The sequence below is a fragment of the Chiloscyllium plagiosum genome, chromosome 2, assembly GCF_004010195.1.
Source record: "Chiloscyllium plagiosum isolate BGI_BamShark_2017 chromosome 2, ASM401019v2, whole genome shotgun sequence".
NCBI lineage: Eukaryota > Metazoa > Chordata > Chondrichthyes > Orectolobiformes > Hemiscylliidae > Chiloscyllium > Chiloscyllium plagiosum.
In genome coordinates this window covers 28,690,386-28,704,273 of record NC_057711.1, presented here as the reverse complement: position 1 = coordinate 28,704,273, position 13,888 = coordinate 28,690,386, and the positions used below count along the sequence as shown (strand labels likewise).

The window sequence follows — 13,888 nt, the reverse complement described above, 5'->3', positions numbered from 1 at the left end:
CCTCACATCACTATACCTACACCAGAGACAGTTCAGAGCAGTTCAAGGCAGCAGCTCACCACCACCTTCTCAAGAGTAATTAGGGACAGGCAATAAGTGCTGGCCCAGCCAATCGTGCCCACATCCCCTGAAATAATATAAATCAGATAAAGGAGAAATGAAACATGGTATCTCAGTACAAGTAGAGAACAGCTCTGATTGTTGTGGTTCTGTTCGCCGAGCTGGGAATTTGTGTTGCAGACATTTCGTCCCCTGCCTAGGTGACATCCTCAGTGCTTGGGAGCCTCCTGTGAAGCGCTTCTGTGATGTTTCCTCTGGCATTTATAGTGATTTGTATCTGCCGCTTCCAATGTCATATGACAAGCAACATGAGTTCGACTGGGACAACACTACTATTATAGGACAAGCCAAACAGAGAACAGCCAGGGAATTCCTAGAGGTATGGCACTCATCCACAGATTTGATCAATAAGCACATCGACCTGAACCCAATATACTGGCCACTGCAGCTGGAACTGACAATCGGAAGCAGCAGATACAAATCACTATAAATGCTGGAGGAAACATCACAGAAGCGCTTCACAGGAGGCTCCCAAGCACTGAGGATGTCACCTAGACAGGGGACGAAACGTCTGCAACAAAAATTTCCAGCTCGGTGAACAGAACCACAACAACAAGCACCCGAGCTACAAATCTTCTCCCAAACTTTGAACAGCTTTGATTTTTTAAAATGATCTTACCACTCCTAAAAATATCAAGAGATGTATTTTAGAGTGATATTTTTAAAAATATTGCTGCCCAATCTGTCATGCCTAATTTTGTGTTTGGCAACGTGCAACGAAGTTTGAGCAGAAACCTGGGGCCAGGGGTAGGATTAATATTTTTTAAACCAAAAGCAATTCTGATTGCTCTCAATCGTTACTCCAACACAATGAATTAGTGCTCTGTTCTATTGGAAAATATCCACGTAAGAGACAACGAGGAGTTGCACTGAGTGCTAAATTAACTCTGCACTGATCTGAAAGTCCATTTACAGTTATAGTGCCTGGTTCTCAAGGAGCCACTGCTTCTTATATTAAAGCTCAGGTGATGCACAATTGAGTATCTCATTCGGAGAAAATGAAATGATCTTGATTAGAATACACTACATAATGCAGACAAAAAACAAAAATGGTGTCAATGATCAAGCAAATTATAGCATGGTGAAGTCAAAATACCAGTGAATATTAATTACTTAACAGCTGCCAACACAAGACAAATCTTTCACGTAAGAGCATTTTTAGAGGCAGGGGACAGAAGACATTTTTGTCCAAGGATTTTCCAGGCCTAATTACAGCTTTGCATAGTCTGGGAGTTTCAGATTAATCTGGAATTTCAGCCAAGATATTTCTAGACAGAGGATCCAAAGCTATCCCAGTAACCTTAGATTCTGTTTCCGACCAATGCATGCCAATTAGAGCAAAGGTGACAACTAAAAAATCCTGAACCTGTTTGAAATCATTAGCATCAGCTGCAGGCTGCTGCAATGTTTTCCATGACTTAAGTTAGATGTTCAGGACTCAAGGTATTTCCAAACTGCCACTTTCCTTTGAGAAGTTTAAGGCTAAAACACATACTGTATGGCTTCATTTTTTTTAAAAAATGTAAGTCTCAAAGAAGCCCAGTTTATGAAGCAAATTTATGGAGATGAAATGATTCTAAGTGAGTTAGAACTCATTAAGAGCTGCTGTTGCTGTTGCTACTTGTAGTTCCTGGCCGGAAACCTGTTGTAATGTTATACTGTCTTATCTGTTTTGTGCCATTGATTCAATCGTATCAATCGAAATTAATGCCCAATCACTTTTAAATTTTAAGTTACAGTCCAGAAAGCTTGGCTTCTTCTTTTTGTTCTGCTAGTTCTCGGATTAGAGAACAACTGTACAATATCCAATTTAATACAGCACCTAATTAAATAACTCCACAGAGACCATATCCCATCACCAAGTCACCCTTTATTTATAAATGGAAAGTCCGTGACACTGAGAGCTGACACTTAGGGAGCAGGATGACTGATCAGAACCTCTGACACTCCTGTTTATATCTGTCACCCCAGGACTCCCTGATTGGACGAGATTAACAGTCCCAATCAGAGAACCCATACTCTATGAGGTCCATCTGGCTGGCCTTGTTACAATCACTGCAGCCAGGCTTACTACTTAGTAGGAATAAAAATTCGTACTTTCAGATAGGTCAATCTTTAGTAGTCACTCTTGCATGAGATTTCAATTTTTGTTGCTCTTTTCTTCCCTTTTAACACCCATTGCTGCATTCATTTTTGAGATTCCCTCAGATTCCTCTTTTTTTTATTAAAACTGACCAAAATTAGGCAATTGTTTAATCAAATCTGTGGTTAACTACAAGAGATGTAAGATAAAGCTGTCAAAAAACAATGCAAGTGAGAAATTGTTGAGTTGGTATTAAGAGCATATAAATACAAACAACTCAGTGTGACTTAGCACTGAATAGGACTTTGTTGGGAGTTGGGTATGGGAGATCTTAATCTCCATATAAAAATCTGACTTAGTTTGTATTCCACATTTGACCTTTAAATACAGTTTATTGTTTAAACTCTAAATTTCATCCAGACTTAAGCAGGGAGAGACAAGCTCACTACTTGAGAGCAGTTGAAGATATCTAATCAGGGATATCAGCTTAAACTGTGTTTTCTGTACTTGGAGCTGAGCTAACTCAGGTCATATAAATAGAGAAATCTTGGCACAGCTTAGCACAGAGTGCAACATTGAGCAGAATGTTGGGAATTGGATGAGGAAAGGAGTTGGGGGAAGGAGGTGCTTTTTAACTAAACTTTTGTCACTCTAGGCATTGGTTCTGATTCTTTAACAGGCAAAGAAGTTAGCTGTTTGGTCAGTATCTGGCAACTAGTTAAAGTTCATTCTATTCCTAAAGTTTAAAATGGTATAGGAACTGGTGGCAAAGTTAACAACCTCTCTCCAGTGGCGGCACGGTGACTCAGTGGTTAGCACTGCTGCCTCACAGCACCAGGGAGCCAGGTTCAATTCCAGCCTCGGGCAACTGTCTGTATGGAGTTTGCACATTCTCCCTATGTCTGCGTGGGTTTCCTCTGGGTGCTCAGGTTTCCTCCCACAGTCCAAAGATGTGCAGATAAGGTGAACTGGCCATGCTAAATTGCCCATAGTGTTAGGTGCATTAGTCAGAGGGAAATGGGTCTGAGTGGGTTACTCTTTGGAGGGTCGGTGTGGACTTGTTGGGCCAAAGGACCTGTTTCCACACTGTAGATAATCTAATCTAATCTTAATAAAATATATATTGAGATGAAAATATGTAACAGAATAAAATAATGAATTTGGTAAATAAAACATGCTAGGAATGGTAGGACAGGTAATGTGGCACTGTATTTTGTTAATTTGTGGGATGTGGGTTTCACTGCTCATCCCTAATTGCCCTTCAGGCAGCATTTTGGCATTGATTCCCTTTAGTGTATCCAGCTCTGTGCTCCACGCAATATTTTTTTAAAAAAATGACTGAAGCAATTCCATCTCTAATTGTAACATAGAGCAATCCACTTTTCCTCACAATGATTTTTTTCATTAATATTGATGAGAAGAAATTTTCGTCTTTAAGCTGATGACTACAAACCTAAGACTCCGGGAGCGCGGTCGCATCGCAGGAGGCCTCCGTTTCTCATCATTGGCGATGGCATCTGTACTGCAGAAATGCTTGGAAAGAAAGTGAAGTTCATCCGGAGTTGGTTGGTATGGCAACTGATGCAGCTTTTCCTGAGATGAACATGACGACTGGAAAAATAACAGAGGCAGAACATTACAGTTCAATGCATAGATTGCCTTTCACTATAAAAAAAATGCTAGATCTTAAAAGTGCCAGGAATTCTAGTAGAGACATGGGCAGGATCAATCAGGAGAACCAACGACAACAGACAGAACATCAAACTATAATAAACTAAAGGAGGCCATTTTTTATTCTGAAGTCATTTATGCTATCCAATTCACTTTCATGAAAGGAGTGGATTAATAAGAATTGGAGTCTAATGATGATCATGAATCCATTGCCGATTGTCAGAAAAACCCATCTAGTTCACTGATGTCCTTTAGGAAAGGAAACTGCTACACTTGGTCAACATCTGAATCCAGATCCACAACATAGCGGCTGACTTTCAACTGTCTTCTGGGCAAAAGTTAATAAAATATCTTTAAAGATGAAAATAAGTAATGGAATAAATTAATGAATTTGTTAAAAAAGCACATTAGGAATGATAGGACAGGGATGGGCAATAAATATTGGCCTAGTCAGTGATACCCTCATCCCATGAATGAATAAAACAAAACTCAATGACTTTTCAGTGAGTCACAGAAAAAGTTAGTTTACTTTTGAATATGCTGTCAAAATGTTACCATAATTATTCATTACATGCTAACTCTGCTCATCATTTAATTACCAACTCTCTGCTCAGTCTCAATAAGAATTACTTGACTCTTCAACTGATTCAGCTGAATAAGTATTGGTTGCTGGAAATCAGAAACACCAGAAATTGCTGGGAAAACTCAGCAGGTCTGGCAGTATTTGCAGAGAGAAAGCAGAGTTAACGTTTTGAGTCCGGTGACCTTTCTTCAATTCTGAGAAGTTAACTCTGCTTTCGTCACACAGATACTGCCAGACCTGCTGAGTTTTCCCTGCAATCTGTTTTTGATTCCAACTATCCCAAAAAACTTGAAAACATTAATCATATACTTTTGATACATATCTTGTCATCAGTTAATGCCTTTAATCCAGCTTGAACATTGCAAACTTTTCTATGTCTCAGTTTTTATCCTCCATCCAAAATTAATTTCAGGGTGGATTAATTGCATATATGTTTTAGGAAGAAAAAAACACAATGATTTCAAAAATAAGCCATTTAATTTACTGCTTGGAGCTGAGAACACACAAACTTGCTAAATCTTTTCTCCAATAGATTCCCTGATTCTTTAAGATTGCAAAGAAAGGAAATCTGAATATATGGAAGCAGATCACTGCAGTGGATCAAAACACGTGCCATCAAATACTGGAATTCTTGGCACTATTTTAACTTACGTGCAAATAATAGGTTCAACTTTTAGCAAGTTAATGCATAAAATTGTTATTGGTTTCTGCTCATAGGAAATTTTATAGTTCCAGTCCAAGAATAAGACATCATATGGATGAGATAATAAGAAACTTACAGACACAGTGGAGCTTGGAGTATTCGTGCCATATCCAGATGATGGGAGAGAAGCCAAAGACCATCGACGCCCATCACTCCTAAAATAATTTTAGAAGTTATTTCAATATCACCACTAATGTCCATTTAAGGTCAACCACCTATCAACAATAACTTGTTTCTTCACTTAACATGACTTGTGTGTATTGCACTTCAGTGGAAGTGGAAAGCCATTTTACAGTGGAAGCTCACACTGATGCTGCATTTACAGCATAAGCTTGTCGTTAAAATACACCAGTGGGAAAGTTAGTAAAGACATAGTTCAAAATTAGGAGTGCATTATTTTTTGAATTGGAATTGAACATAACATTTAAGCAACACAAATGGTGATCATGCAGAATATCTTTGTATTTCAGAGGTACTGGCTTCTTACACAGATCCCTAGGCTTGAGTGGTCTGGCAAGCTTAAAAAATAGATAAACCTCCAGAGCCAGATAAAATGTAACCTTCGTTGTTCAGTGAAGCAGGTGAGGAAATAGCAGGGATGCTGGCAATAATGTTCAAATCCTCTCTGGCCATGGGAGAGGTACAGGAGCTAATATGGTACTGTTATTCAAGTAGGAAGCAAGTGATAAACCAAGAACTTTACAGGCCATTCAGTCTAACCTCACCGGCGAGAAAATTATTGGAAATTAATTCTTTCCGTCAGAATTTAACTTTTTTTGAATCAGTAACCAGGTGTTTAGGTGAGGGTAATACATTTGACATAGTCTACTTAGACTTCAGCAAGGCTTCTGATTAAGTCCCACATGGGAAACTGATTACTGATAAGAGTCATGGGAGCCAATGAAATTTGGCTAATGGATCCATTATTGGCAGAGGGACAGAAAGCAGAGGGTGATGGTTGAGAGATGTTTCTGTGACAAGAAGCCTCTGCCCAATAGGGTTCCACAGGGATTGGTGTTGGGGCCCTTGCTGTTTTGGTGCATGTGAACAATTTAAATGTGAAAAAAGATGGGTTGATAAGTTAGTTTGTGGATGATATGAAAATTGGCAAAAAATGGTAAAGAGTCATTGAGACTTAGAGATGTACAGCACGGAAACAGACCCTTCGGTCCAACTCCTACATGTTGACCAGATATCCCAATCTAATTTGTCCCATTTGCCAGCACCCGGCCAATATCCCTCTAAACTCTTCCTATTCATAAACCCATCCAGATGCCTTTCAAATGTTGCAATTGTACCAGTCTCCACCACTTCCTCTGGCAGCTCATTCCATACACGTACCACCCTCTGCGTGAAAAAGTTTGCCCTTAGGTCCCTTTTAAATCTTTCCCCTCTCACCCTAAACCTATGCCCTCTAGTTCTAGACTCCCCCAACCTAGGGAAAAGACCTTGTCTATCTATCCTATCCATGCCCCTCATAATTTTATAAACCTCTATGAGGCCACTCCTCAGCCTCCGGCGCTCCAGGGAAAACAGCCCCAGCCTGTTTAGCCTCTCCCTACAGCTCAAATCCTCCAACCCTGGCAACATCCTTGTCAATCTTTTTTGAACCTTTTCAAGTTTCACAACATCTTTCCAATAGGAAGGAGACCAGAATTGCATGCAATATTCCAAGATGATAGCCTTAAGAGTAAAAGAGGACATAAATTGGCTGAAAACATGAGCTGATCAATGGAAAACGGAGTTCAGTCTGGATAAGTGTGAGGTGATGCACTGGGACAGGACAAACAATGCAAGGGAATACACGTTAAACAGTAGGACCTGGGGAAGTACTGAAGATCAGAGGGACTGTAGTGTGCATGTCTACTGGCAGGACAGGTAAAGTGATTAAGGAGGTAACAGGACATTTGTCTTTCCTAGCCAGAGCATGGAGTTCAAGAACAGGGAGGTTATGCAGGAACTGCACAAAAAGTCAGTTCAGCCACAGCTATAGTATCATGTGCAGGTCTGGAATCTACATAGGGAGGAGATGTGATTGGTGAAAAGGGTACAGAGGAGATTCACCAGGACTTTTGGTAGCACGGTGGCTCAGTGGTTAGCACTGCTGCCTCAAAGCACCAGGGACACAGGTTTGATTCCAGCCTCGGGCGACTGTTTGAGTGGATTTTGCACATTCTCCCAGTGTGTGCGTGGATTTTCTCTGGGTGCTCCGGTTTCCTCACACAATCCAAAGATTTGCAGGTTAGGTGAACTGGCAATGCTAAGTTGCCCATAGTGTTCAGGAATGTGTACGTTAGGTGCATTAGTCAGGGGAAATATAAAGTAACAGGGTAGTGGAATAGGTCTGGATGGGATACTCTTCAGAAGGTCAGTGTGGACTTGTTAGGCCTAATGGCCTGTTTCCACATTGTAGGGATTCTGAATTCTAAAATTACCTGGGCTGGAGCGTTTTAGTCAGGAAGAGATATTGGATAGAGTCATAGAGATGTACAGCACAGAAACAGACCCTTCAGTCCAACTCGTCCATGCCGACCAGATATCCCAACCCAATCTAGGCCCATTTGCCAGCAGTTGGGCCATATCCCTCCAAACCCTTCCTATTCATATACCCATCCAGTTGCCTTTTAAATGTTGTAAACGTATGAGCCTCCACCACTTCCTCTAGCAGCTCATTCCATTTACGCACCACACTCTGCATGAAAAAGTTGCCCCTTAGATCCCTTTTACATCTTTCCAATCTCACCCTAAACCTATGCCTGCTAGTTCTGGACTCCCCCACCCCAGGGTAAAGACTAGGGTTGTTTTCCTTAAAGCAGAGGAGATTGTGAGGGAACACTATTGAGATGTATAAATTATGAGGGGCATACATAGGGTAGATAGGAAGAGACCTTTCCCCTTGATGGAGTGATCAATGACCAGGGGACATAGATAAGATATGGGGCAAGGATATCGAGAGGGTGAGATGAAAAATCCTTCAGCCATAGGCTGGTGGAAATCTGGAATTCACTGCATGTGAGGATGGTAGAGGCAGGGGAGATAAGATTTTAAACTCTGGTCTCTTTCCATTTCTTTTGGATAAGGACTTTAAGATCTAGTCGCTTTTCTTTGGCTGTGTTTCTTTTAATTCTTCTCATTTTTAAAAAAGTTCTGGTTTTGTATTTTAAGATGGCAGCAGAGAATGGTGACTTTTCACGGTACTCCTGTATTCCTGTACTTGAGTACACATGGCAATAAAAACTAATTCCAATGCCAAGGCATACAAGCTTATGGGCCAAGTGATGGAATATGGGATAGTATGGTTACGTGTTTGGTTTTGACAATATAGACTTGATGAGCCGAAGGGTCTTTGTCTGTGCTGTAGACCTCTCTGACTCTAAATTTCAAAAAACATTATTATTTTAAAGAATAATTATTTTGCAGTTCATGACCCAGATTCTACTATAGCGAAACATCAGTCCAGCTTGTTTACGCATGTTACCCTTCTATATGTCAAGTTGCCGAAAGCGTGAGCTCTTAATGCTGCTGAATGAGAGAAACTAGCCACCTGTGATACAAACCAACTGGGCAAGCAACTGTGAGTCCCTAATAAAGTGAAAGATTGAGAAATAAATAGTGTAAGGACTGAGAATGGGCAAACTCAATGTCACATCATGTGCAGAAAACGAAATGAAGAGAGGGACAGAAAGATTGGATTTAGAGACAGAAAAGTTTAAAAATAAAGCTTTAACAACAAGTAAAACCTGAAGGATCGAGACCTATCACTAAGAGTTAAATTTAACCTACAGTAAAAAGAAACTTTAACTGGAAGTGATTTCCCTTTCTCTGTCATGCCTGCTGCAGGTACAGGAGCTTCATATTATTCTTTATGTTTCAGATCAGAGACAATCACTGAAGCCAATGGTGAAATGTCATGGCTCGATAGCAACCTGTATGTTTAATAGCAGACTCATCATTTGCCTGAAGCTGCTGCACCACTTACACAAAAAAATGGCAATGAACAGCATTTGCTTCATTGTTGTTCTGAGTGCAAAATCTGGCTCTATGTTTAATATTAATATAGTCGCGGAGTCATGCAGCAGAGGAACAGACCCTTCGGTCCATCTCGTCCATGCCAACCAGATGTCCTAAACGGATCTAGTCCCATTTGCCAGCATTTGGCCATAACCCTTCCTCTTCATATACCTATCCAGATGGCTTTTAAATGTTGTACTGCCTCCACCACTTCCTCTGGGAGTTGCATACACACACCAACCTCAGTGAAAAAGCTAGCCCCAGGTCCCTTTTAAATCTTTCCCCTCTCACCTTCAACCAATGCCTTGTAGCATTGGACTTTCCCACCCTGGGAAAAAGACCAGGGCTATTCACCCTATCCATGCTCCTCATGATTTTATAAATCTTGAGTGTGTACCACCACCAATAGGTAAGTCTCTCATGACTGTTTGCGACAGCTTGCTCTGTTTGCCTGGATCACACTGGTGACTACAGTTCAAAGACATTCTATTGGCTATGAAGCTCTGTGGGGAAAGGTGTGTCAGGAATGAAAGACCCTTTTTTTTGTTATTAAGCCAAGACAAATCAGTGACCCAGAGAAAGTGAGGACTGCAGATGCTGGAGGCCAGAGTCGAGTGTGTGGTGCTGGAAAAGCACAGCAGGCCAGGCAGTATCCGAGGCGCAGGAGAATCGACGTTCCATCATTCCTAATTAGATTAGATTAGATTACTTACAGTGCGAAAACAGGCCCTTCGGCCCAACAAGTCCACTCTTGAAGGGCTTATGCCCGAAACGTCAATTCTCCTGCTCCTCAGCTGCTGCCTGGCCTGCTGCACTTTTCCAGCACCACAAAATCAGTGACCCACAAACTAATTTTCTAGTAATGTCGTAAACCATTGAAAGGTACTTCAGGCATAAAAGAACAAAACAGACTCAGTGGAGAATTTTAAACAGGCTGGGATGAAAGCAAATGCGGAACAGAACCTGGCTTCCATCAGATGAAGGGTTCATATTTCAGAACCACTCATCACTCAGATCCACCAACTACTGTTGGAAGATGATATAGTCAGGCCTAGCCTGAATAAATGATAGGATATGAGAATATGAAGCCTGAGAGATGAAGCATGCCTGATACGTAGCACTGTAAACAGAATAAAAGGTTAAGAATGAGCAAAGATTATTAACTTGCTAAAACGCATTGAGAACTATAGGAATCAGAAACCTGACAGAAAAAAGCATATCTTTCCCTGATCCAAAGTCTTGATTTTGTCTTGCAACCTTTTATGCAAAGTGATTTAGTTGTTTTTCAGCTGGCATCCTCAGAATGCAGTCTAACAGAACCTTTAAATCACCCTCATCAATGAATGAACCCTTCATTACAAATGTAAAGGAAATGTTCCCAGAAGACAGAACATTAAGGAATTACAGTTAGAAGCTGAAGTTTGTCTCTGTTACTTGCAAGTTCTGTGCCTAAACCTTCAGCTACGTGGACAATAAAAATGAAATATGAACTGTATAAAGTGTGTCCTTAAACCACAACCTGCCACTTGTCCTGCAAATTTTCTTTCTCTCGAAAGGAAGGAAAACATACATGTTAAATTTCACAGCAAAAATAAAAACACAAGTAAGACAAGTTATGATAAAGCAGACAAAACTGGCTTTGGTAAGTGAGTAGCATGATGCAGATATTTTCATAAACCACCCCCATGCTGAATTACCTGTCGGTTCTGTGGCCGTGGCTGAAGGATATCACAGGGTAGTTAAGAAGCAGAAAAACAAAGGCAAAATGTACACTTTTAACATATTCAATCATGAAATGGTGAGTGACAAAATCAGAATAACGTTTATACAGCAAACGCATTTATAGTTTATATTCTTCCTATAAGACTCCAAAGTGGCTACCAATTTCAATGTACTAATTGGCCCAAGATATTCACAATTTAAGTTGCATGCAGATCAATTCATCTCTTCTAAACTGTCATTACAATACAATCAATGAAATCTTAATGTCAAGGCTATCTGTTCCTGTTATTTTAACCACAGTAGACCATAAGGTCAATCACACTTGAAAAATCTTAAAATCCAGGCCAAAATATATGCCCAGCAAAAATGTAAAGTACTGATGTTGGTGAAGCTGGTTTCCATCTCAAAGTCTGGAATAAGACACAAAGCTGGTAATTCAAATTAAATGCACGTGACACACTTTATTGAATGAGTTTATTCTTCAAGGATATCTTTCACCATGATCAAACATTTTTAAAAAATGCATGGTTTTCAGTGTCTGATGCAAAGTGTTCATTAAATTCACTCTGAGTCAATTTGGTTGTGGAGTCATCACAAGGATTCCATCCTGGATTAGACTTGGTATTTACAGTTTCAAAATCTTTCCTTCACAACAAATCATCTTCCCCTTTATCCACTATCTTGCATGTTCCTCATTTTTTTTGAATGATCTCATGTCAATTCATGCATCAACAACATTCTATAATCTGATGACAAAAATCACAAGAAACCTCAAATAGGGCATTACAGCACAATGGCTCAGTGGTTAGCAGTGCTGCCTCACAGCACCAAGGACGCAGGTTCAATTCCAACCTCTGGTGACTGGCTGTGTGAAATTTGACATTCGCCCAGTGTCTGCGTGGGTTTCCTCTAGTGTCCAAGGATAAGAAAGCTAGGTAGATTAGTCAAGGTAAATGTGGAGTTACAGGGGACTGGGATGGGCTATTCTTCAGAGGGTCTGTACAGAGTCAAGCCTCTTTCCACATTGTAGAGTTATGGAGGAAGTCAGCAGATCAGGAAACGTGTATGGAGAGAAACAGTTGATGTCTAGAGTTTTATCTAACTCTTCCTCAGAAGTGAAAGGGGCTGAAAAATGCTGCTTTTTAATGTTATAAACAGTGGGGGTGCAAGATTGAGGGTAGCCAGAGCTAAAGGCAGACGTTGCTAACATTCAGATGCCAAATGAGTGTTATTGAAAATTTGAAAAGGGGAAAATGTCCACACTGCTCAGAGCAAAGTCAACAAGATACTGTTGTGAGGGCAAATGGAAGAAAACTAGAGAAGGTGAATGAGGGTACGACTTATACAGTTAATGGTTGGACCCTGGAGAGTGTTACCAAACAACAGACCTAGAAGTGTAGGTGCATAGTTCCTTGAAAGTGGAATTGAAGGCAGGCAGGTGGTGAAAGCAGCATTTGGAATGCTTACCTTCATTGGTCAGTGAATTGAGTATCGGAGTTGGGATGTCATGTTATGACTGTTCAGATAAGAATACTGGTGAGAATATTTTAGAATACTGCATTCAATTCTGATTGCCCATCTATAGGAATTATATTGTTAAACTTGAGAGGGTGCAGGAAAGATTTACAAGGATGTTGTCAGGGTTGAGGGTTTGAGTTCTTGGGAAAGGCTGAATAGTCTGGGGCTGTTTTTCCTCAAGCGTTGAAGGTTGAGAGGTGACCTTATAGTAGTTTATAAAATCATGAGAGGCATGGATAGGGTAAATAGACTTGGTATTTTTCCCAAGGTAGGGGAGTCCAAAACCAGAGGGCATAGGTTTAAGGGGAAATTTAAAAGGGATCTGAGGGGTAACTTTTTCATGCAGAGGGTGGTGTGTATATGAAATGAGCTGTCAGAGAAAGTGGAGGAGGCTAGTATAAATACAACATTTAAAAGGCATCTGGATGGGTAGATGAATAGGAAGAGTTTAGAGGGGTATGGACTAAATGCTAGTAAATGGGAGTAGATCAGATTGGGGTATCTGGACAAGTTGGATTGAAGGGTCTGTTACTGTGCTGTATGACTCGATGTAGACAAGCAGGAGGCTGGAAGAACACAGCAGGCCAGGCAGCATCAAGAGGTGCAGAAGTCAATGTTTCGGCTCTAATACTTCTTCAGGACCGCAGGTGGGTGTAGGGGGAGCTGCAGATATAGGGTGGCAGGGGCAGGGTGGTGAAGCGGGGATAGGTGGAGGGTAAGAGCTGGTTGGTCAATGGGAGGAATGAATCTGGTTGGAGGGAGGGAGGATTGGAATAGAAGGGGAGGGGCTGGGAGGGGGTCAGGGATGGGCGGGTGGAGATTATTTGAAATTAGAGAACTCAATGTTGAGTCCTCTGGGCTGTAGGATGTGCAGGTGGGAGATGAGGCGTTGTTCCTCCAACTTACGCTATGGTTCATTTTGGCAATGGAGAAGGCCAAGGATGGTCATGTTGGAAAGGGAGTGGGAAGGCGAATTAAAACAGGCAGTGACTGGGGACGTCCGGTCGACCCCTGCAGACTCACCTGTGATGCTCGGTGAACCGTTCCCCAAGTTTACGTTTGGGGTTGTCAGTGGGGAAAGAGTGTCGCACACCAAGAACTGTCGAAGGGAATGGTCCTTGCAGAAGGCAGAGAGTGGTGGGGAGGGGAGAGGCCTCCCTCAGACATATCTTCAAAGTATGACTCGATATAGGCATATACTCAGAAAGCTTTCACCTCCATTAAACCATTCACCTTTTCAGTGGGCCAAACATGATGCCAGAATGGGTTGTTGAGGCACACTTCAAAATGTTGAGCTATATTAGGGCTCCTCGTACAACATCAATTTGGGCCTTGTGTCTTTGCAGGCACCTCTAGGTCTCATTAGTTAAAAGGGAACTGAACACATCCCACTTGAATAAGGGACAACTATTGCATGTATTATTACCAAGGAACTTCACATTCAATGGTCGTAAAGCATATCTGCAAAGCGTTGTGC

At 41.2% G+C, this 13,888-nt stretch overlaps 1 protein-coding gene across 13 annotated transcripts in view; it reads right to left on the bottom strand.

Moving 5' to 3' along the window:
* The window catches only part of LOC122558001 (microtubule-associated serine/threonine-protein kinase 4-like), a 485,329-nt gene that overhangs the window by 90,263 nt on the left and 381,178 nt on the right, over nt 1-13,888 (bottom strand). For 10 of the 13 annotated variants that reach the window (XM_043706318.1, XM_043706326.1, XM_043706350.1 and 7 more), the window contains 3 exons: nt 10,869-10,889; nt 5,237-5,315; nt 3,657-3,814 (listed from right to left, as the gene is read on the bottom strand). In XM_043706318.1, the coding sequence (XP_043562253.1) occupies nt 3,657-3,814; nt 5,237-5,315; nt 10,869-10,889 (258 nt within the window). The remainder of the gene's footprint in view (nt 1-3,656; nt 3,815-5,236; nt 5,316-10,868; nt 10,890-13,888) is intronic. The other 3 variants (XM_043706336.1, XM_043706345.1, XM_043706362.1) reach the window with 1 other exon arrangement.